Below are 14,305 nucleotides of genomic sequence, written 5' to 3' on the forward strand. Positions count from 1 at the left end.
GGATTTCTATACTCGATTCACAAAGGCATGAGATAAAAGGTAAACATGTCAAAAAAGGTTCTTTTACATGACAGGTTTGATGGAGTTATTATATTAATTTTAAAAAATATTTATCTATGGATTTATGGAAGTAAATTCTAAATTAATGAAAGATAGCACAGTAAATAATATTATCTTATTCTAGAAATAGAATAACGGTAAAGCTCGAAAAGGAAAATATTTACAAAATTAACAATTTTTTTACACTACAGTATTCAATTATTTTCGTTAATAAATTCTGAAATACAGTTAAGAAAAGGTAAATAAATGCATAACCTACGTCACGTTTGAATATAATCAGTTGAATTGCATTAATTTGTACTATATAAAAGTTTTTTTTAATATTATAAACGCTGTGTGAAAAAAAAAATAGTTTTCTTAATATGTCATTAATTAGGATCAAGTTATAAGTATTGATTATTAAAATTACTATTTAAATTTGTGGATGTCGATGAAGTTATTTTTATAATTATATTTTGAAGTTTTATAAAATTAAAAAGAAGTAATTATATTAAAAGAAACGAATACGAAAAGAAGTACGTAAAAATAAACGAATACAATAAATAAAAAATAAAGATTGTTTTTGTATTTAAATTTAATATTTTTTAAATATTTGACATGTAAAAACCCACCCAAAAACCCACTTCTTCTCAAACTTGAGATATATTTTAATACTATATAAATTACATATGTAATTATGTCTACTGTAATTGAGGAATGAACATTTTAAAATATTTTGTCATCCTTCAGATTATATTCGTCATTTTCAGTTATCTTCATTAAATTTTCTAGATTCCGTTGTTACTTTTGTTGTTTTTATAATTAAAAACTTTAATAGTAGAAGCTTGGCAAAGATGCATTGATCATGGGATAAAAGAAGAGCAAAAAACAAAAAAGTGATCACAAAACAGATAATAACACCATATTATAGGCATTATATTATCTATACAATATAACATCGTATAATCAAATACTATTCTATATGTATTAATTTTTTTTTAATTTAACATTTAGCTAAATAAAAAAAAATCAAGCAAAAGCTTTAATCATTTTTAAATAATACGCTTATGTTAACGAAACACGTGAGTAGGATGCTTTATATACTCTTATCTCAATGCGATATTGATTTTTCGGAAGCGTTACGCAATATAATACGACTAAATTAAAAGTGCTTGCAATTTATCACTATTTATATTTGTCACTACTTAATTTATTTGCTTGCTGTGCTTCCGTTAGATAATATATCTGCCAAACAAATAAAGGAGGGAAATATCAAAAATATGCATATTGTTTCTTTCTATTTTATTTAAAAATTCAAGAAATATATTGAAATTTTTAATAATATCTTTTCGTTTATGTTAAATATGAGGTTTTATATTTAAAGACTACGAGTAAAACTATAACTAAGGTATTTTAAAATGGAAGAAATACGTTCTAAACATAAATCTATACAAAATGCCGCGCATCATATAGCTTTGGAGTGCATTCATCCTCAGGTACATATTAAACTTATATATATGGACAATGATATAATGATTTAGCTTAAAGAACTGGACACAATAATAGTGTCTCTAAAAATTAATAATAAAATAGATCAGAATTAATATAATTAATTTAATATACATACCATCTTTAGTGAAAAATAATTGTTAGTAAGAAAAAAAATATTCTCATCTTTATATTTTACTATACAAAACACAAACTTATACAACAATGAATATTAAATTATTAAATCAAATAACATATAAATTTATTTACAACCAGGTTAAAATGAAAATAGTAGCAGTCCTAGTATAATATTACAAGGTAAAATAATGAAATCCAAAAATCAATATTTATATTATATAAATACAAAAAAATCTACTATGCAAATTTTGTCTCAATTAGAGTGTAGCACAAGCACTTGTTCACAGTGTGGTTTTTTATCCATGTCTGTACCATTGGATTGCACAGTCAGCTCACGGTTCTCCCTACCATGTCCACCCATACCCATCCCCTGTCCGCCTTCAACATGCTTTCCAAGCTCAGCAGAGCCCTCAAATGTTTCATCCGAAAGGGCTGAAACCACATATTGTAAGTATTGAAGTTTAGTTTATGTATGTCTTTGTATTTTTCTTGTTTTTAGCTTTAACCTGCATCAAACATATAGCAGGGAAGTCAGAAAGAATCTAGTATTACAATACTGTTTCAAATTCAATTGTGTGTTACCATTACCTCTAGTGTTCTAGTAATCCCACAACTGTTTCATATACAGTTGCACACTTCCCTACTGTGCTACATAGACTTCAGAAGTGTTCTTATTTGAACTACTCTATTCAATTTACTTCAATAATATTAATCAATGTTGTAATTTTCTAAATGTAATCTTAATTAACAGGATTCAAAAGCATTTGTAACTCCAAATGATAGTCCAATACTTGGCCGAGCTCTCTGTCTTACGCCAAGAGGAAGTCCTTTACCGGGACGAGTTTCACATTTAAATGAAAAATTTCAAGATTCCCTCACATTGAACTCTGATACTGATGCGCTTGTCACTAAAATAAGTGCTATGTTTCCTACTGTTAGCGAGACACACATTAAGATATTGTTAAAAAAGTAAGTAGTTATAGATTTTTTTTATAGCACTCTGACACTGGATTTAATGTTTAGGTGCCCCATTCTAAAAATCAGCTTCACATTGTATCCCGCACACAGCAGGGTAGGCAGGCGAAACCTAGTGTTAAGGCACTCCGTCCCCCACTTTTTGTTGAATTCTTGAGGCATTGCGTGTTGAGTGGCAGAACTTAACGCCGCACTTTTGCCTCAACACCAGTGCGAAGAAATGGAAATATAAACGTAAATAAATATTTCACATCCTCAATGGGGGATCGAACCCACAACCGTCGCGTTACAGTCACACCCTTGTGCCACTGCGCCACGACGGTCATATATAAATTGATTATAATTATTTGCTTTGTACTATCATATTAAATTGTTGTAAAAATGGGAGAGCACTAGATTTTCCAATAAGGATGGTGGGCAGCCTAACAAGGGCAAGCCACTATTTCTTATATTAAACTACACTAAATATTACAATTTCTAGATATTACAACCGTGAAGCAGTAGTAATAAGTGCATTACAAGTGGAAAAACATCCAATTACAACTCCCGGACCACTTACAATGTCTCCTTCGACAACTCGCTTACAGAAAGGAGCTTTAGGAGTGTATTCCGCGTTGCAACTAGCTAGAGGAATGTCGGGATCTATGCATAGTTCAAATCATTATACTCCTATGACTGGTACACCACAAGGTAAGTCTGTTTTAAATGTTTTTATTGTTTAATATATCTACTTTATTTAGTTATGTAGGCAAATATAATCTAGTTCTTACTCCTTTATTAATATCGTATGTGAAATGCTTGATCTAATTAGCATGGTAAAATGAAAATATTTTTTTAAAGTGAATTATTCCCATGGTTAAAATTTTAATTTATAACAAATACCATATATATGTAATATAAGGTGGAATATTGATTATTTAATATTTTTAACAAATCTTAATATTATGTGATAATATTTTTAATGGTTGTATATTATTCTAGGGTCCCCTCTGCTTCTGCGACCAACATCAGGCGCTTCAAGTTATTATGGAACAACAAAATCCGTTGATGGCCAAGCACCAAGACATCAGTCACCTAAAATGAAATTAAAGTAAGTTTTATATATACTTCATATATGTATGATGTTTTTTTAGTTTTTATATCTGCGATTATATTTTGAATGGTAGAACTGAATTTGTCTCTTGTAGATAGATTTGTATGTTCCAGTTGGAAACGAAAAATAATGTATCTTAACAGTTTCCAGGTTCTCTCTGCCTACTTTGTATGCTTTAGGCGAATGGCTATGTATGGGATACAGATAAAATGTATTTTCTTTGCATTATAAGAAAATTCATTTGTCTAAAAATAAAATATCAAAAATTTATTAATAAATTTGTAGCAAAGTTTTATGAATCAAATAGCAAAACAATCAAATATTAAGTAATTTCTTTTCGTACATTTACAGATACCTAAAAAGTATATTCCCGAAAGCTGAAGAAACCCTCATCCTAGACATATTAGCCAACAAGGACAACAATGTACAGAAAGCAAGTGAGGAACTCATCACTATGGGATTCAATAAAAAAGAAACTATTATGAAACAGCAGAAGAAAAAAGAGAAGGAAACACCTCACCCTGTGAAAAAAGTGGTTATTATGAAAACTTTAGAAGAGAAAAATGAATGTAAGTCAAATATTTGATAAATAATTAGTTTTCTGTCTGGATACTTGTAACACCAGGTGTTTTCTAATTAATATTTATAATGCAAAGGCTACATATAATTAACCACCCCGCTAGAGATATAGCGTGAAGCTAGGTTAGATTAGATAAGATATATATTAAAGACAAAAATTGTGTCATACCAATGCCAGAACATTAAAGAAAAACAACTTTTTTAGTTATTATTAACTAAAAAAAATATTAAAAAAATCCTACACTTTACAGTGAAAATTAAACTACAAAAGAAATACGATAAAGTAGCAGAAAGAGTAATATGCATAGCCTTAGAAAGTGTAGATTATAATGAAGAAAGAGCCGAACAAATATTAAATGCTGTAGTCCAAGAAGAAGAAACACCTAAACTAGTTATTACTGCGGAAATAAAAGATATGAGGCGACCGGAAACTACGGATGTTATGAAAGGGTATGTATTTTATAAAAAAATAATTAAATATTTAAAAATAAATTTTATTGTTAGCTGGTCATGTCTGTAAAAAATATTATATTTAATTATAGATAGGGTGTCTTATAATATTAAGACCATTTTGTTTGCTCTATTAACAATGATATTATATTTTTAAAGGTTTTTCAATATAAACTAGCAAAATATATTCAGTTTAAATAATAGCAAATAGAATAATATCTAATATAAAATACATCTTAAAATAATATATTAAACTAATTTAACACTATATTAATTTATCGTCACATATATTTATAATAAATATAATACAATTGTGATTCTAAAAAAATACTAATATAAATAAAATATTGAATTAATAATTATTAATTATATGGAAAGTACTTTTATTTTAAACCCAAGCATATATCTGATAAGGATGTGTACACATTAATTTCTTATGAAATTGATTTATCAACAGTTGGCTAGAAATTATTTAACAAATATGGATTTTACTATTTAAATACAGCATTCTTTATATTTTATAAAGAAATGTCATTTCCATAAAGACAATTAAACCAAGAGGGAATATTTTTTAAACAAAGAAAGCTATTTAATGTTACACATCCTTAAACCGGAATATAAATTTATATAATATGACTCATAATTTCTCTTCTTTTAAATAAAAATAATAAAAAAACATAAACGAGTAAAATTTATACCTGCTTCAAAAATAAGATTCCATCCAAATGCTTTTTAGCTTCTCATATAAAAAGGGTAGTTTAAATGTATTGCAAAACATATTAATAAGTATGAAAACGAATAATGAGATTTGCATAATATTTCCACTGCCTTTTTGCATCTTCTATGACGAGATTGCTTATGTATCAAGCCAATTCCAATAAAATAATCTATATGGGATGGACAGGATGGGCCATTAAGTTATGCGAATGTTAAAAAAATCATAGAAAAGAAACTACACGACTTAGGAAAGATAATCATTGTTCATAATAAAGTAAACACATGGAAATTTTATTTTTTTAAAATAACATCACTGAGATGTGTACCATCCAAACGTTCACTCTCTTCGAATTGTTCTTGAGCTGGGCTATTGTCGTCGGTTTCAGTTTCGCGATGTCAGTTTTCCAGTAAACAACCGCTAAGGACTCATTGTATGAGATATCGCGCCGTCTTGTTGAAACCAGGTCCTGCTGTTGTAGGCTTCAAAATTATGCAGTTGTGGGAAGAAAAAGTTACGTAACATGTCTGTATAGCGATCGGAATTTACTGTTTCGGTTTGGCCGTACGGACGTCGCGACTTCGCTTACAGTTTCTTCCGTTCTTATTGACCTTGGACGCCCCGATAACACATTCACTAGGACATTGATTTAAATTATGTAAAATAAACTCAGAGCGAAATAGACGCCGCGCAATAGTGCACGAATCGCCATTTTTGTAATAAGCCTTTACACAGAACAGAACTGTTCACCGGTGAAACACTCCATGGCAACTAAATTTCCGAGAACCAAGCTACCTATCCCCATCCCATCCCATCCCATCCCATCCCATCCTCACTATCAATCCGATTTTAAAATTCGCACGCCTATGCGTGCGCATATGATTGTGTTTCAATTAACTAACAAGGTATGAATAGTGAATGAATATGATAATATATTTTCACTATGGCAACTTCGTTAAAGTATTCAGAGGTAACTCTTTATTACAAAATCTGTGAGGTTTTTACTAAAACTACCCAAAGTAAATAAACACCACTTAACGAATTTCAAACATTATAATATGTTAGATACCAAAACCATAGTGTACAATCTACATACATACCATCCAATAACAACTATACTTCGATATACTATCGATTTCGTGTAATGAAATTCTAAACTAAGCACTCTCGTCGCACCACTCATCCATCACTCATGTAAACGTTAGTTGCGCGAGCCCGGAGCCGCAGCCGCCGGTCGTTCCCGTTGCGCGACGCCTCAAGACGTGGACGGAACATTTGAAGTACGTGCATATACAGCATGTTCATAAATGTTGATATGATAATAATGTCGTTTTTTTATATGTGTGTATAAATTGCTATTTTTATATAGTTGTCGTTTTTTATTGTGTTTTTGGTTGTGACTATCGTATATGTTTTTTTGTTGTTGAGACAATGTGTTGATTTTAATATTTATATATATTTTATTATTGTATAATTAAAAATGTGTATAGTTATAATAATATATAGTTACACATTTGTGTGTGTTTGTTAAACATGAAAAAGATAATATAAAAAAAATGAAATAAAGCAAGTGGTTATTAAAAAATTGCTTCTCTTTATTGCATGATGTCTAATAATTAATTCGATTCTGTGTGTCGTCGCTTTAATGTTATATTAGTATATGTAGTTTAATAAATATACATTATTCTACACCACACTTATTATGAATATCATTTACTATGAATTCGTAGATTAGAAATATTTGTAATTTGATTATAGGGTATAATTTTTGCGTCAAATTCAATACAATAACAGTTACTTAGGATATAAACTGTTTTAGGAATCTGAATATCTTGTTCTACAATCAAACTTTTCCTAATTATGTTTGACAATACAATCAGTAATCATTTTAGTATACATAGAGTTATAAGAAATATAGACCCACATATAGTGCCAGTCATCACATTCATGTCCATTGTTTTAATTAGCATTTTTAATATTATTTACCTTCAATAAAACTAACAAATAGATTTATAATAGCCATAGGTATTTCTCTGCATGAAAGTACATTTTCTAACTTAATACTAAAAGTTTAAATAAAATACTATTTTATTTGAATAAAAGCTGATATTTCAGGCCGATACTAAAATCGAGTAATATCGTGGAAAGTCAACATAAATCTCAATATTCCATGTCACCCAATGGACCTAATCAATCGCTTCGCCAGGGACCGAAAGACAGTCTTCTTTTGTAAGTTTGTTGTATGTTTTTTTATTTAAGACCGTTTAATATTTTGAAATTATTGGATATTTTAAAACTATCTTAAATTATAATAGAGATAATCCTACTATATGTGATATATGTTTTAGTGTGGAACGGAAATTTTAACATGTCGTCTATGTGTACACATTATGCAAGCAATAACGCGCAGCTCTATACTGATAGCAATAAAATTCTATATCACTACACTGTTCTTCAGTGTTGTTATATTTATTCACCAAAATTATACTTACAAGTATTGCTTGCGCTTTATCTCGTCATATAGAAAACTAGGCATAGGGACCATCACCTTTCAGCACCATTTTGAGACATTGTGTGTTGAGTGAACTGAACTTAACGCCGAACTAAGTCTTACAATTTTGTAGCATTTTTGTCGAACAAATATTAAACATTGGTATAGCTTTATTTTTGAACCGATTAAAATAAAATGAACACAAAAGTTTGCCAAAATACAATGGTGAAAATTGCATTTACATCGGTTAAGCGTAGAGTTAAGTTAACAGATAGCGATGACTATTTTATTATATGTATAGATTTATTAATTAATTGAACAAACTCTACTGCCACATTATCTTTTAGAGAAGACTACCTAACTTGGAACGGTCCGAACCCTGAACTTCGTTGTGGACCAGTAGTTACGCCGGAAAGTGCAGACTCGCGATGTACTGGCCCTTTATCCCTTGCCCGAGGCCCCGCGTCCCTTGCTAAGGGGCCCGCGGGGCTCGCCAAGGGGTCTGTATATCAGAAAATTAATAAGAAAACTGCAAAAATGTAAGTTATTTTCTGTATAGGCTTGTGCTTTAAGCTTTGCGTTAGCGATTTTTTAGCTTCACGCTTTGTCCCTAGCAGTGTTTCCAGAGAGAACGGAGCGCCAGACGCTACGGTCTCTTCATACCTCTTTCGCTCCGTTCACTTTCATTATGGCCCGCACATACATGGCCTTCATCTTTCTTCCATTCTTCTTCTGCAATATCCACGTTTAGCATCGGTACCGACACTGCTTTGTGTACGGCCAAACGTGTAGCTGTGCTGACGTTTCGTCGTCTCATCAATGTAGTTATGGTACCGTTAACTCTGTTACCGGCAGCAAAACGCCATCATTCACTTTTTCCTATATCATTCCATTTACACTGATCTTGGATTTTGTCCTTTTTTATTTCTGACAATTGATTGTATATTGTTTTTTATTTTACTCAACAAGATAATTAATTGATTATGTAAGTTCGACGCTACGTTACATATTAAAATAAATCAAAATGTTTCAGAGTTGTCTAAAGAACTTGAGAGAACATCGTGAAAAGGCTCATTTATAAATGCAGTAAGAATATATTTTGCTTAACGAGGATATTTTATAAATTATTAATTATTATTATTTAAATTAGATTAAGTTACGGGTAAAAGGATCTCAGTATAAAACAATAATTTCACCTTTTGATCTCTTTCAGTAACTGTATATATTATTTTTTATACATTTATAATTATATAGTGTTAGCTTTTTATTAAATTTATTATTTTTACATGTTCACTTTAGTTCTAAGTGTTAATTTTCAATTAGTATTACAAATATTTGTGCCAATAATAGTCTTCGATCACGTTTTATGAACTATACAGGGTGCTTAACGCATTTATTAAGGACTCTTTTTAATAAATTTCTGTATATTGAAAATTATTTTTAACTATTGAATAAAAATAATAAAATAGTTTTTAGTCCAAACATATCCTTTTTAAGAACACCCCGAACAGCCCTGTATAGTTAAAAATATCAACCAACTATATAACTTGATACACTTGGTAGATATTTTTATGATAGCATAAAAAATACGTAAAAACTGTAGGGAGATTTGGACTTAAACAATTCCCTCCAGATCGCATCGAATCTAGTCGAAATCTCCAATTAGTCTTAATAAAATTTAAACATTTATTTTTATAAATTATCATTATAATATTAAATAGCGCTATTTTTATTAATATCCTTACTACTAATTCTTATGGATCTTGTAGACTTCATTGAAATTGGTGTGTAAAAAAAATGCAATAAATTAAATAATTTTCGCTTATATTTGCTTAGCTCGGTGTTATTCGCGAATATTCGTTAAAGTAAATAATAATTATTAACAATTTTTTACGTGGTAAGTATTACAACGCGTAGTGCAATATATAAGCAATGTTTTTTATTAAAATGTATTATTATTTTTAACAGGGATGTTATGGAAGTCCGTAACCTTCAAACTATCGGATATACTAAATAAAGAACTACCGTAAATCGTATAATTTCGGATTTGGGTAAAATTTCACAATTGACAATTTCATACTACAAAATGTGAAAATTAAAATTAAAATTTAAAATATTCAAATAGCCTATCACAAGCACTTTTCAATGGTCGAATAAACATATAAGCAAACCTAGCAAAAGCAAGCTACCACCGGTTCGGAAGGCAGTTCTACTGAGAAGAGCCGGCAAGAAACTCAATAGTTGCTCTTTTCAAAGTCAATGGTATAATTTATTACATTAGCTGGCAACTATCCTGCATTACATTTAGTGTAATAAGCTTTACTTGTTAGAACTTTTTTTACAAATACTTTAAATTTTGGTGGTAGCAAACTTAGAATACACTGCGGAATTTTATTATATACACGTACACTCAGACCCATAAAAGATTTATTAACTTTTTGGAGGCGAAAACTTGGCGTAACAATCTTATCTTTATTTCTCGTTCCTATCATATGACTGTCACTATTTCTACTCTGACATTGTATATTTTGTCGGACAAAGAGAATATTATAATATACAAATTGGGAAGCAACTGTAATAATACCTGCATCTTTGAAAACATCTCGCAGAGAATCTCGCGCTCTTAACTTATAAATATATCTTACAGTTCTTTTTTGGAGAATAAATATTGAATTTATATCTGAAGCACTGCCCCGTAGCAGCATTCCATAAGATAAAATACTATGAAAATAGTATAGTAGACTAGTCGGGCAGTTTCAACGTCCGTCATTTGTCTTACTTTTTTAACTGCGAACGCGGCAGAGCTGAGTTCATCTGCCTGAGCTTCCAGATGATTGTTTCACTGGAGTTTGGCATCTATAGTAACACCCAAGAAAACACATTGAGAGTTTCTCCTTTAATTATTAGGTTAAAATTATATTTTTTAACATTTGGTAAAGCAAACTCAATGCATTTCGTTTTTTTAGCATTTAACATTAGATTATTAACATCAAACCAACGAAGAATATGCGATATCTGTCAACCTTAAATATTAAAGAGGTATCATCCGCGAAAAGTACAATATCACATAGGTTCTTCACATAAAAAGGCAGATCGTTAATATAAAGAAGAAATAAAAGGGGACCAGAATAGATCCTTGTGGAACGCCCTACATTATTAACTTTTAATTTAATAGGTTAGTAATAGCATCCCATGTAGCTTTAATTTTATTAATAGAGTTCAAAATATTTGCTATTATATACATAGACTTTAAATATTTTTGAAAAATTTCTAACTTTTAACAAGAACGCCGGATCTTGATTCCATTATATAATTCGTACAGTTTGTTTCTGCTTCAAAAGATGGCAATGTCACAAATAATGATGTCATTCCGGCAACTTAAGAAATTGTTACTAGAAAAATAAACTACGAATAGCACATACAATAAATGTCAATATTAGATTATTTAAAACATACCCGTAATATATGTAATAATCCGTAATCGAAACCTATAAAGTTTTCTCTAATGCGTATCCAGATTCGACGAAATATTTCATCCGTAACATCCCTGATTTTTATTGTTCAACAATTCTGTGTTTCTTTGTGTACCTGTATTTGCTTGTTGAATATTGTGTTATTATTATATGTATATATAATACATAGTATAAAAAAGTCACATATCTACCTACCTATAGAATTAGATGTTCAACAAGCTCAATGTTCGTAGTTTTAGTCTGCAATCTTGTCAATTAGGACGTAAGTAGGTCAACATTCCATATTTTGTGTATCTTTCTAAATAAATTGTTGGTTTACTCTATTTATTTTTGTGTTTAGATTTTTCCGTCTCTTCCACCGTTATATAAAAACAACACGCTGTATAACAGCGTGATACAGCGTGCATAATTCCTAATTTTGAAATGATTATAAAAAACAAAACATGAATAAAGTAAAATTGCTTTATTGTTCATCATTGATATCATTTTGGTAAAATAAATTTTATCATAATTAATAAAGTATTAAAACGCCTAACGAAAGCGATATTTAACCAAACGTGACAAGAATTTTCACTCGTAAATATAAATGTATGGATTAGATTCTACAAGTGCTATATCTTTTTCTAGCTGGCGCAGTTCTTGCTCCATTTTCGTCTTCCTCAATATTTTTGGAATAGTGTCTGTTAGCATCGGTAATTGAAGGAAAGCTTTTTGTAATAGTTGCCAATTGTGTTTTAGATCCTGAGAAAAAATAGTTAAATCTACATTCTATACATAATGTTATTAAAAATTGTATTCAAACTAATATAAGATTTTTATAAAGAGTACTTATAAAGGACAAAAATTCATTTTCGATCGTTCGATCGATTAGACGTAATTATATATCATGTATCGTTAATTATATAAATAAAATAAATTTAACTTACATTCAATAAAGCCTGCCTCTCTTCTTCGCTAATTAGTTTACAAAGACTCTCCTTATGATCCTCAGCGTATTTAATTTTATCCAATTCCTTTTGTATTCGCCTATTTCTGTTCATTAAGTATGCTGGCATTTGTCCGAAATCTTTTCTCAAACAAAATTCAGGGACTTCCCCTGATCCTTTTATTTTTTTTATGTGGCCATCTCTTGTGTCAACCAATCTGTACAACGCAATTTTTGGTAACTACATATATTTTTTTAGCGTTACTCTGGATCCCGCACACAGGGCAGGCAGAGGGTACTTAGTGTTAGGACACTCCGTTCCTCATTTTCCGCCGAATACAGTAATATATTACTATTACTAGTCTTGCGTGTTTTTCACCTTGTTAATGTAATGCGATGTACATACTTATGTGAATCCTATGATAGGTAGTCCCGTTACTTAACTATTTTATTTTCATATAAACCATCAGAACTACTCAACCGGAGAAATGAAAATATTTCAGATATTTCGCGGTAGCCGATCAAACAACCATGAAATGAAAAGAAGTGATATTTTTGTTTAATAGATTTTTTAAAATTTTGCAGGCTTAAATTATTTATTAATAAAAATTCTGGCGGGGATCCCCCTGAATTCCTACGCCAATTCAAACAACTTCTTCGTTTATGGTCGGACAACTATAACTGTGTGTCTTTAAAAAATATATTGAAATGTCCACTTACCGAGGTTCCACGGGCTTTGGTTTAGTCGTAATCGCCTTTTTTATATTCAAAACTTTAAAATTAGTAGCTGGCCTTTCTGGTTTCTTGCGTAATGGAGCATGTTTCGGGACGGGAGGTAATTTTCCAGTTACGTAGCATTTGTGATCTGATTTCTTAATTGGTTGTGTTGTACCTTCACCCCTTTTTAAGAATTGATCAGGTGGCTTGAGAGGCGTCTCGGCATAGCCAAATGTTCGACGTAACTTAGGAATTTTCATCTCCTTTAATTGTTTTTCTAATTCGGATTCGTATCTTAAAATTAGTTAATAGAGTTAGCGATAATTTAACATTAAGTTAAACAAATTTCGAATAATTTTGAAATATTAACAATATATCAGAACAAATAATTTGAAAGATTTATCTCCATTTTTACATTATTATTTCGATAGTCATTTAAAATTATGAAATATAATCATTTTAAGAAATGTAAATTTATAATCTTATACGGTTATTTAAACATATTTAAAAAAGAAATTAGCCGTGTAGGCTAAAGGTAATCTAAAATAATTTTATATAATATGATAAAAAAAATACCTGGGAGTCTTTGGTGGTTCCGGTGGAGGTTTATCTAATATAGTATAAATAACTTCATCATGATTAATTATTTCCACAATCGACATAAGTAGTAAGTATTATGTCCAACCCTTAATATAAAAATAAAATATAAATTTGTGAATACATTCAAAAAATAAGTCTAATAGTATAACAATATAAGTTGCTATGGCAACCGTGACTTAGTCCGTTTGGTTTATGCTTAAGTTGTTTCAAAAGCTTTTTTAAAGTTGTATAGTGTTAGCGTTATAGTAAAATTCCAAATTGTGTATAATGTTTTTTTTTAAGTTAGAAACGTAAATATTAACCATGAAAGACTATATAGAATATTAATTAACATCGAAGTATCTTGAAACTAGGTTCCCTCTACCTATCCTGCTGAGCGGGATACAGCGTGAAGCTGATTTATTTATTTTAATTAACATCGGTACATCAAAATATATGTAGACGGTTATATGTAGACATTTAGTTTATATTTAAAAATAGTAAAATTACATTCACATTACATTAACTAATAAATAAGGGGAAATAATTATCGTAAAAGATAATTGTTTGGCTTGCTCGGTGATTGAGTTTCGGTGGTCAATGGTAATGTCACATTTGGAATGTATAAAATAAGTGTTACTAA

The 14,305-nt window shown here is 29.9% G+C and overlaps 2 protein-coding genes across 4 annotated transcripts; one reads left to right on the forward strand and one right to left on the reverse strand.

Annotated features, from left to right (window-relative positions):
* The first annotated feature begins 1,225 nt into the window (after positions 1-1,225).
* Positions 1,226-11,766, forward strand: LOC146526817 (uncharacterized). 3 transcript variants are annotated; one of them, XM_085206221.1, is made up of 11 exons: positions 1,226-1,535; positions 1,993-2,112; positions 2,417-2,634; positions 3,122-3,330; positions 3,622-3,730; positions 4,085-4,302; positions 4,564-4,762; positions 6,683-6,757; positions 7,593-7,706; positions 8,316-8,507; positions 9,002-11,766. In XM_085206221.1, the coding sequence occupies exons 1-11, from the start codon at positions 1,458-1,460 to the stop codon at positions 9,009-9,011; spliced, it is 1,542 nt and encodes a 513-aa protein (XP_085062347.1). In that variant the 5' UTR covers positions 1,226-1,457; the 3' UTR covers positions 9,012-11,766. The 3 variants fall into 3 exon arrangements, with proteins under 3 accessions (XP_085062347.1, XP_085062348.1, XP_085062349.1); XM_085206222.1 differs by lacking the exon at positions 6,683-6,757; XM_085206223.1 differs by lacking the exon at positions 1,993-2,112 and having other exon boundaries at positions 1,255-1,535.
* A 123-nt stretch (positions 11,767-11,889) lies between these two features.
* Positions 11,890-13,834, reverse strand: LOC146526818 (enkurin). Its single transcript, XM_085206224.1, has 4 exons — positions 13,660-13,834; positions 13,087-13,377; positions 12,368-12,584; positions 11,890-12,182 (listed from the first exon to the last, which is right to left on the reverse strand). Exons 1-4 carry the CDS (start codon positions 13,743-13,745, stop codon positions 12,012-12,014), a joined length of 765 nt encoding a protein of 254 aa, XP_085062350.1. The 5' UTR covers positions 13,746-13,834; the 3' UTR covers positions 11,890-12,011.
* Between the last annotated feature and the right edge of the window lie 471 nt (positions 13,835-14,305).

This window comes from Heliconius melpomene, chromosome 21, assembly GCF_056956725.1.
Source record: "Heliconius melpomene rosina isolate 202511_hmr_F chromosome 21, ASM5695672v1, whole genome shotgun sequence".
NCBI lineage: Eukaryota > Metazoa > Arthropoda > Insecta > Lepidoptera > Nymphalidae > Heliconius > Heliconius melpomene.

Excerpts from the sequence above, each read along its gene's own strand:
- LOC146526818 (XM_085206224.1), bottom strand. The coding sequence starts at position 13,745 with ATGTCGATTGTGGAAATAATTAATCATGATGAAGTTATTTATACTATA. Across the intron at positions 13,378-13,659 it reads GAACCACCAAAGACTCCCAG|ATACGAATCCGAATTAGAAA; the intron begins GTATTTTTTTTA and ends ACTAATTTTAAG. Across the intron at positions 12,183-12,367 it reads AGAGGCAGGCTTTATTGAAT|GATCTAAAACACAATTGGCA; the intron begins GTAAGTTAAATT and ends ATTTTTTCTCAG.
- LOC146526817 (XM_085206221.1), top strand. The coding sequence starts at position 1,458 with ATGGAAGAAATACGTTCTAAACATAAATCTATACAAAATGCCGCGCAT. Across the intron at positions 3,731-4,084 it reads TCACCTAAAATGAAATTAAA|ATACCTAAAAAGTATATTCC; the intron begins GTAAGTTTTATA and ends GTACATTTACAG. Across the intron at positions 4,763-6,682 it reads ACTACGGATGTTATGAAAGG|TTGCGCGAGCCCGGAGCCGC; the intron begins GTATGTATTTTA and ends TGTAAACGTTAG.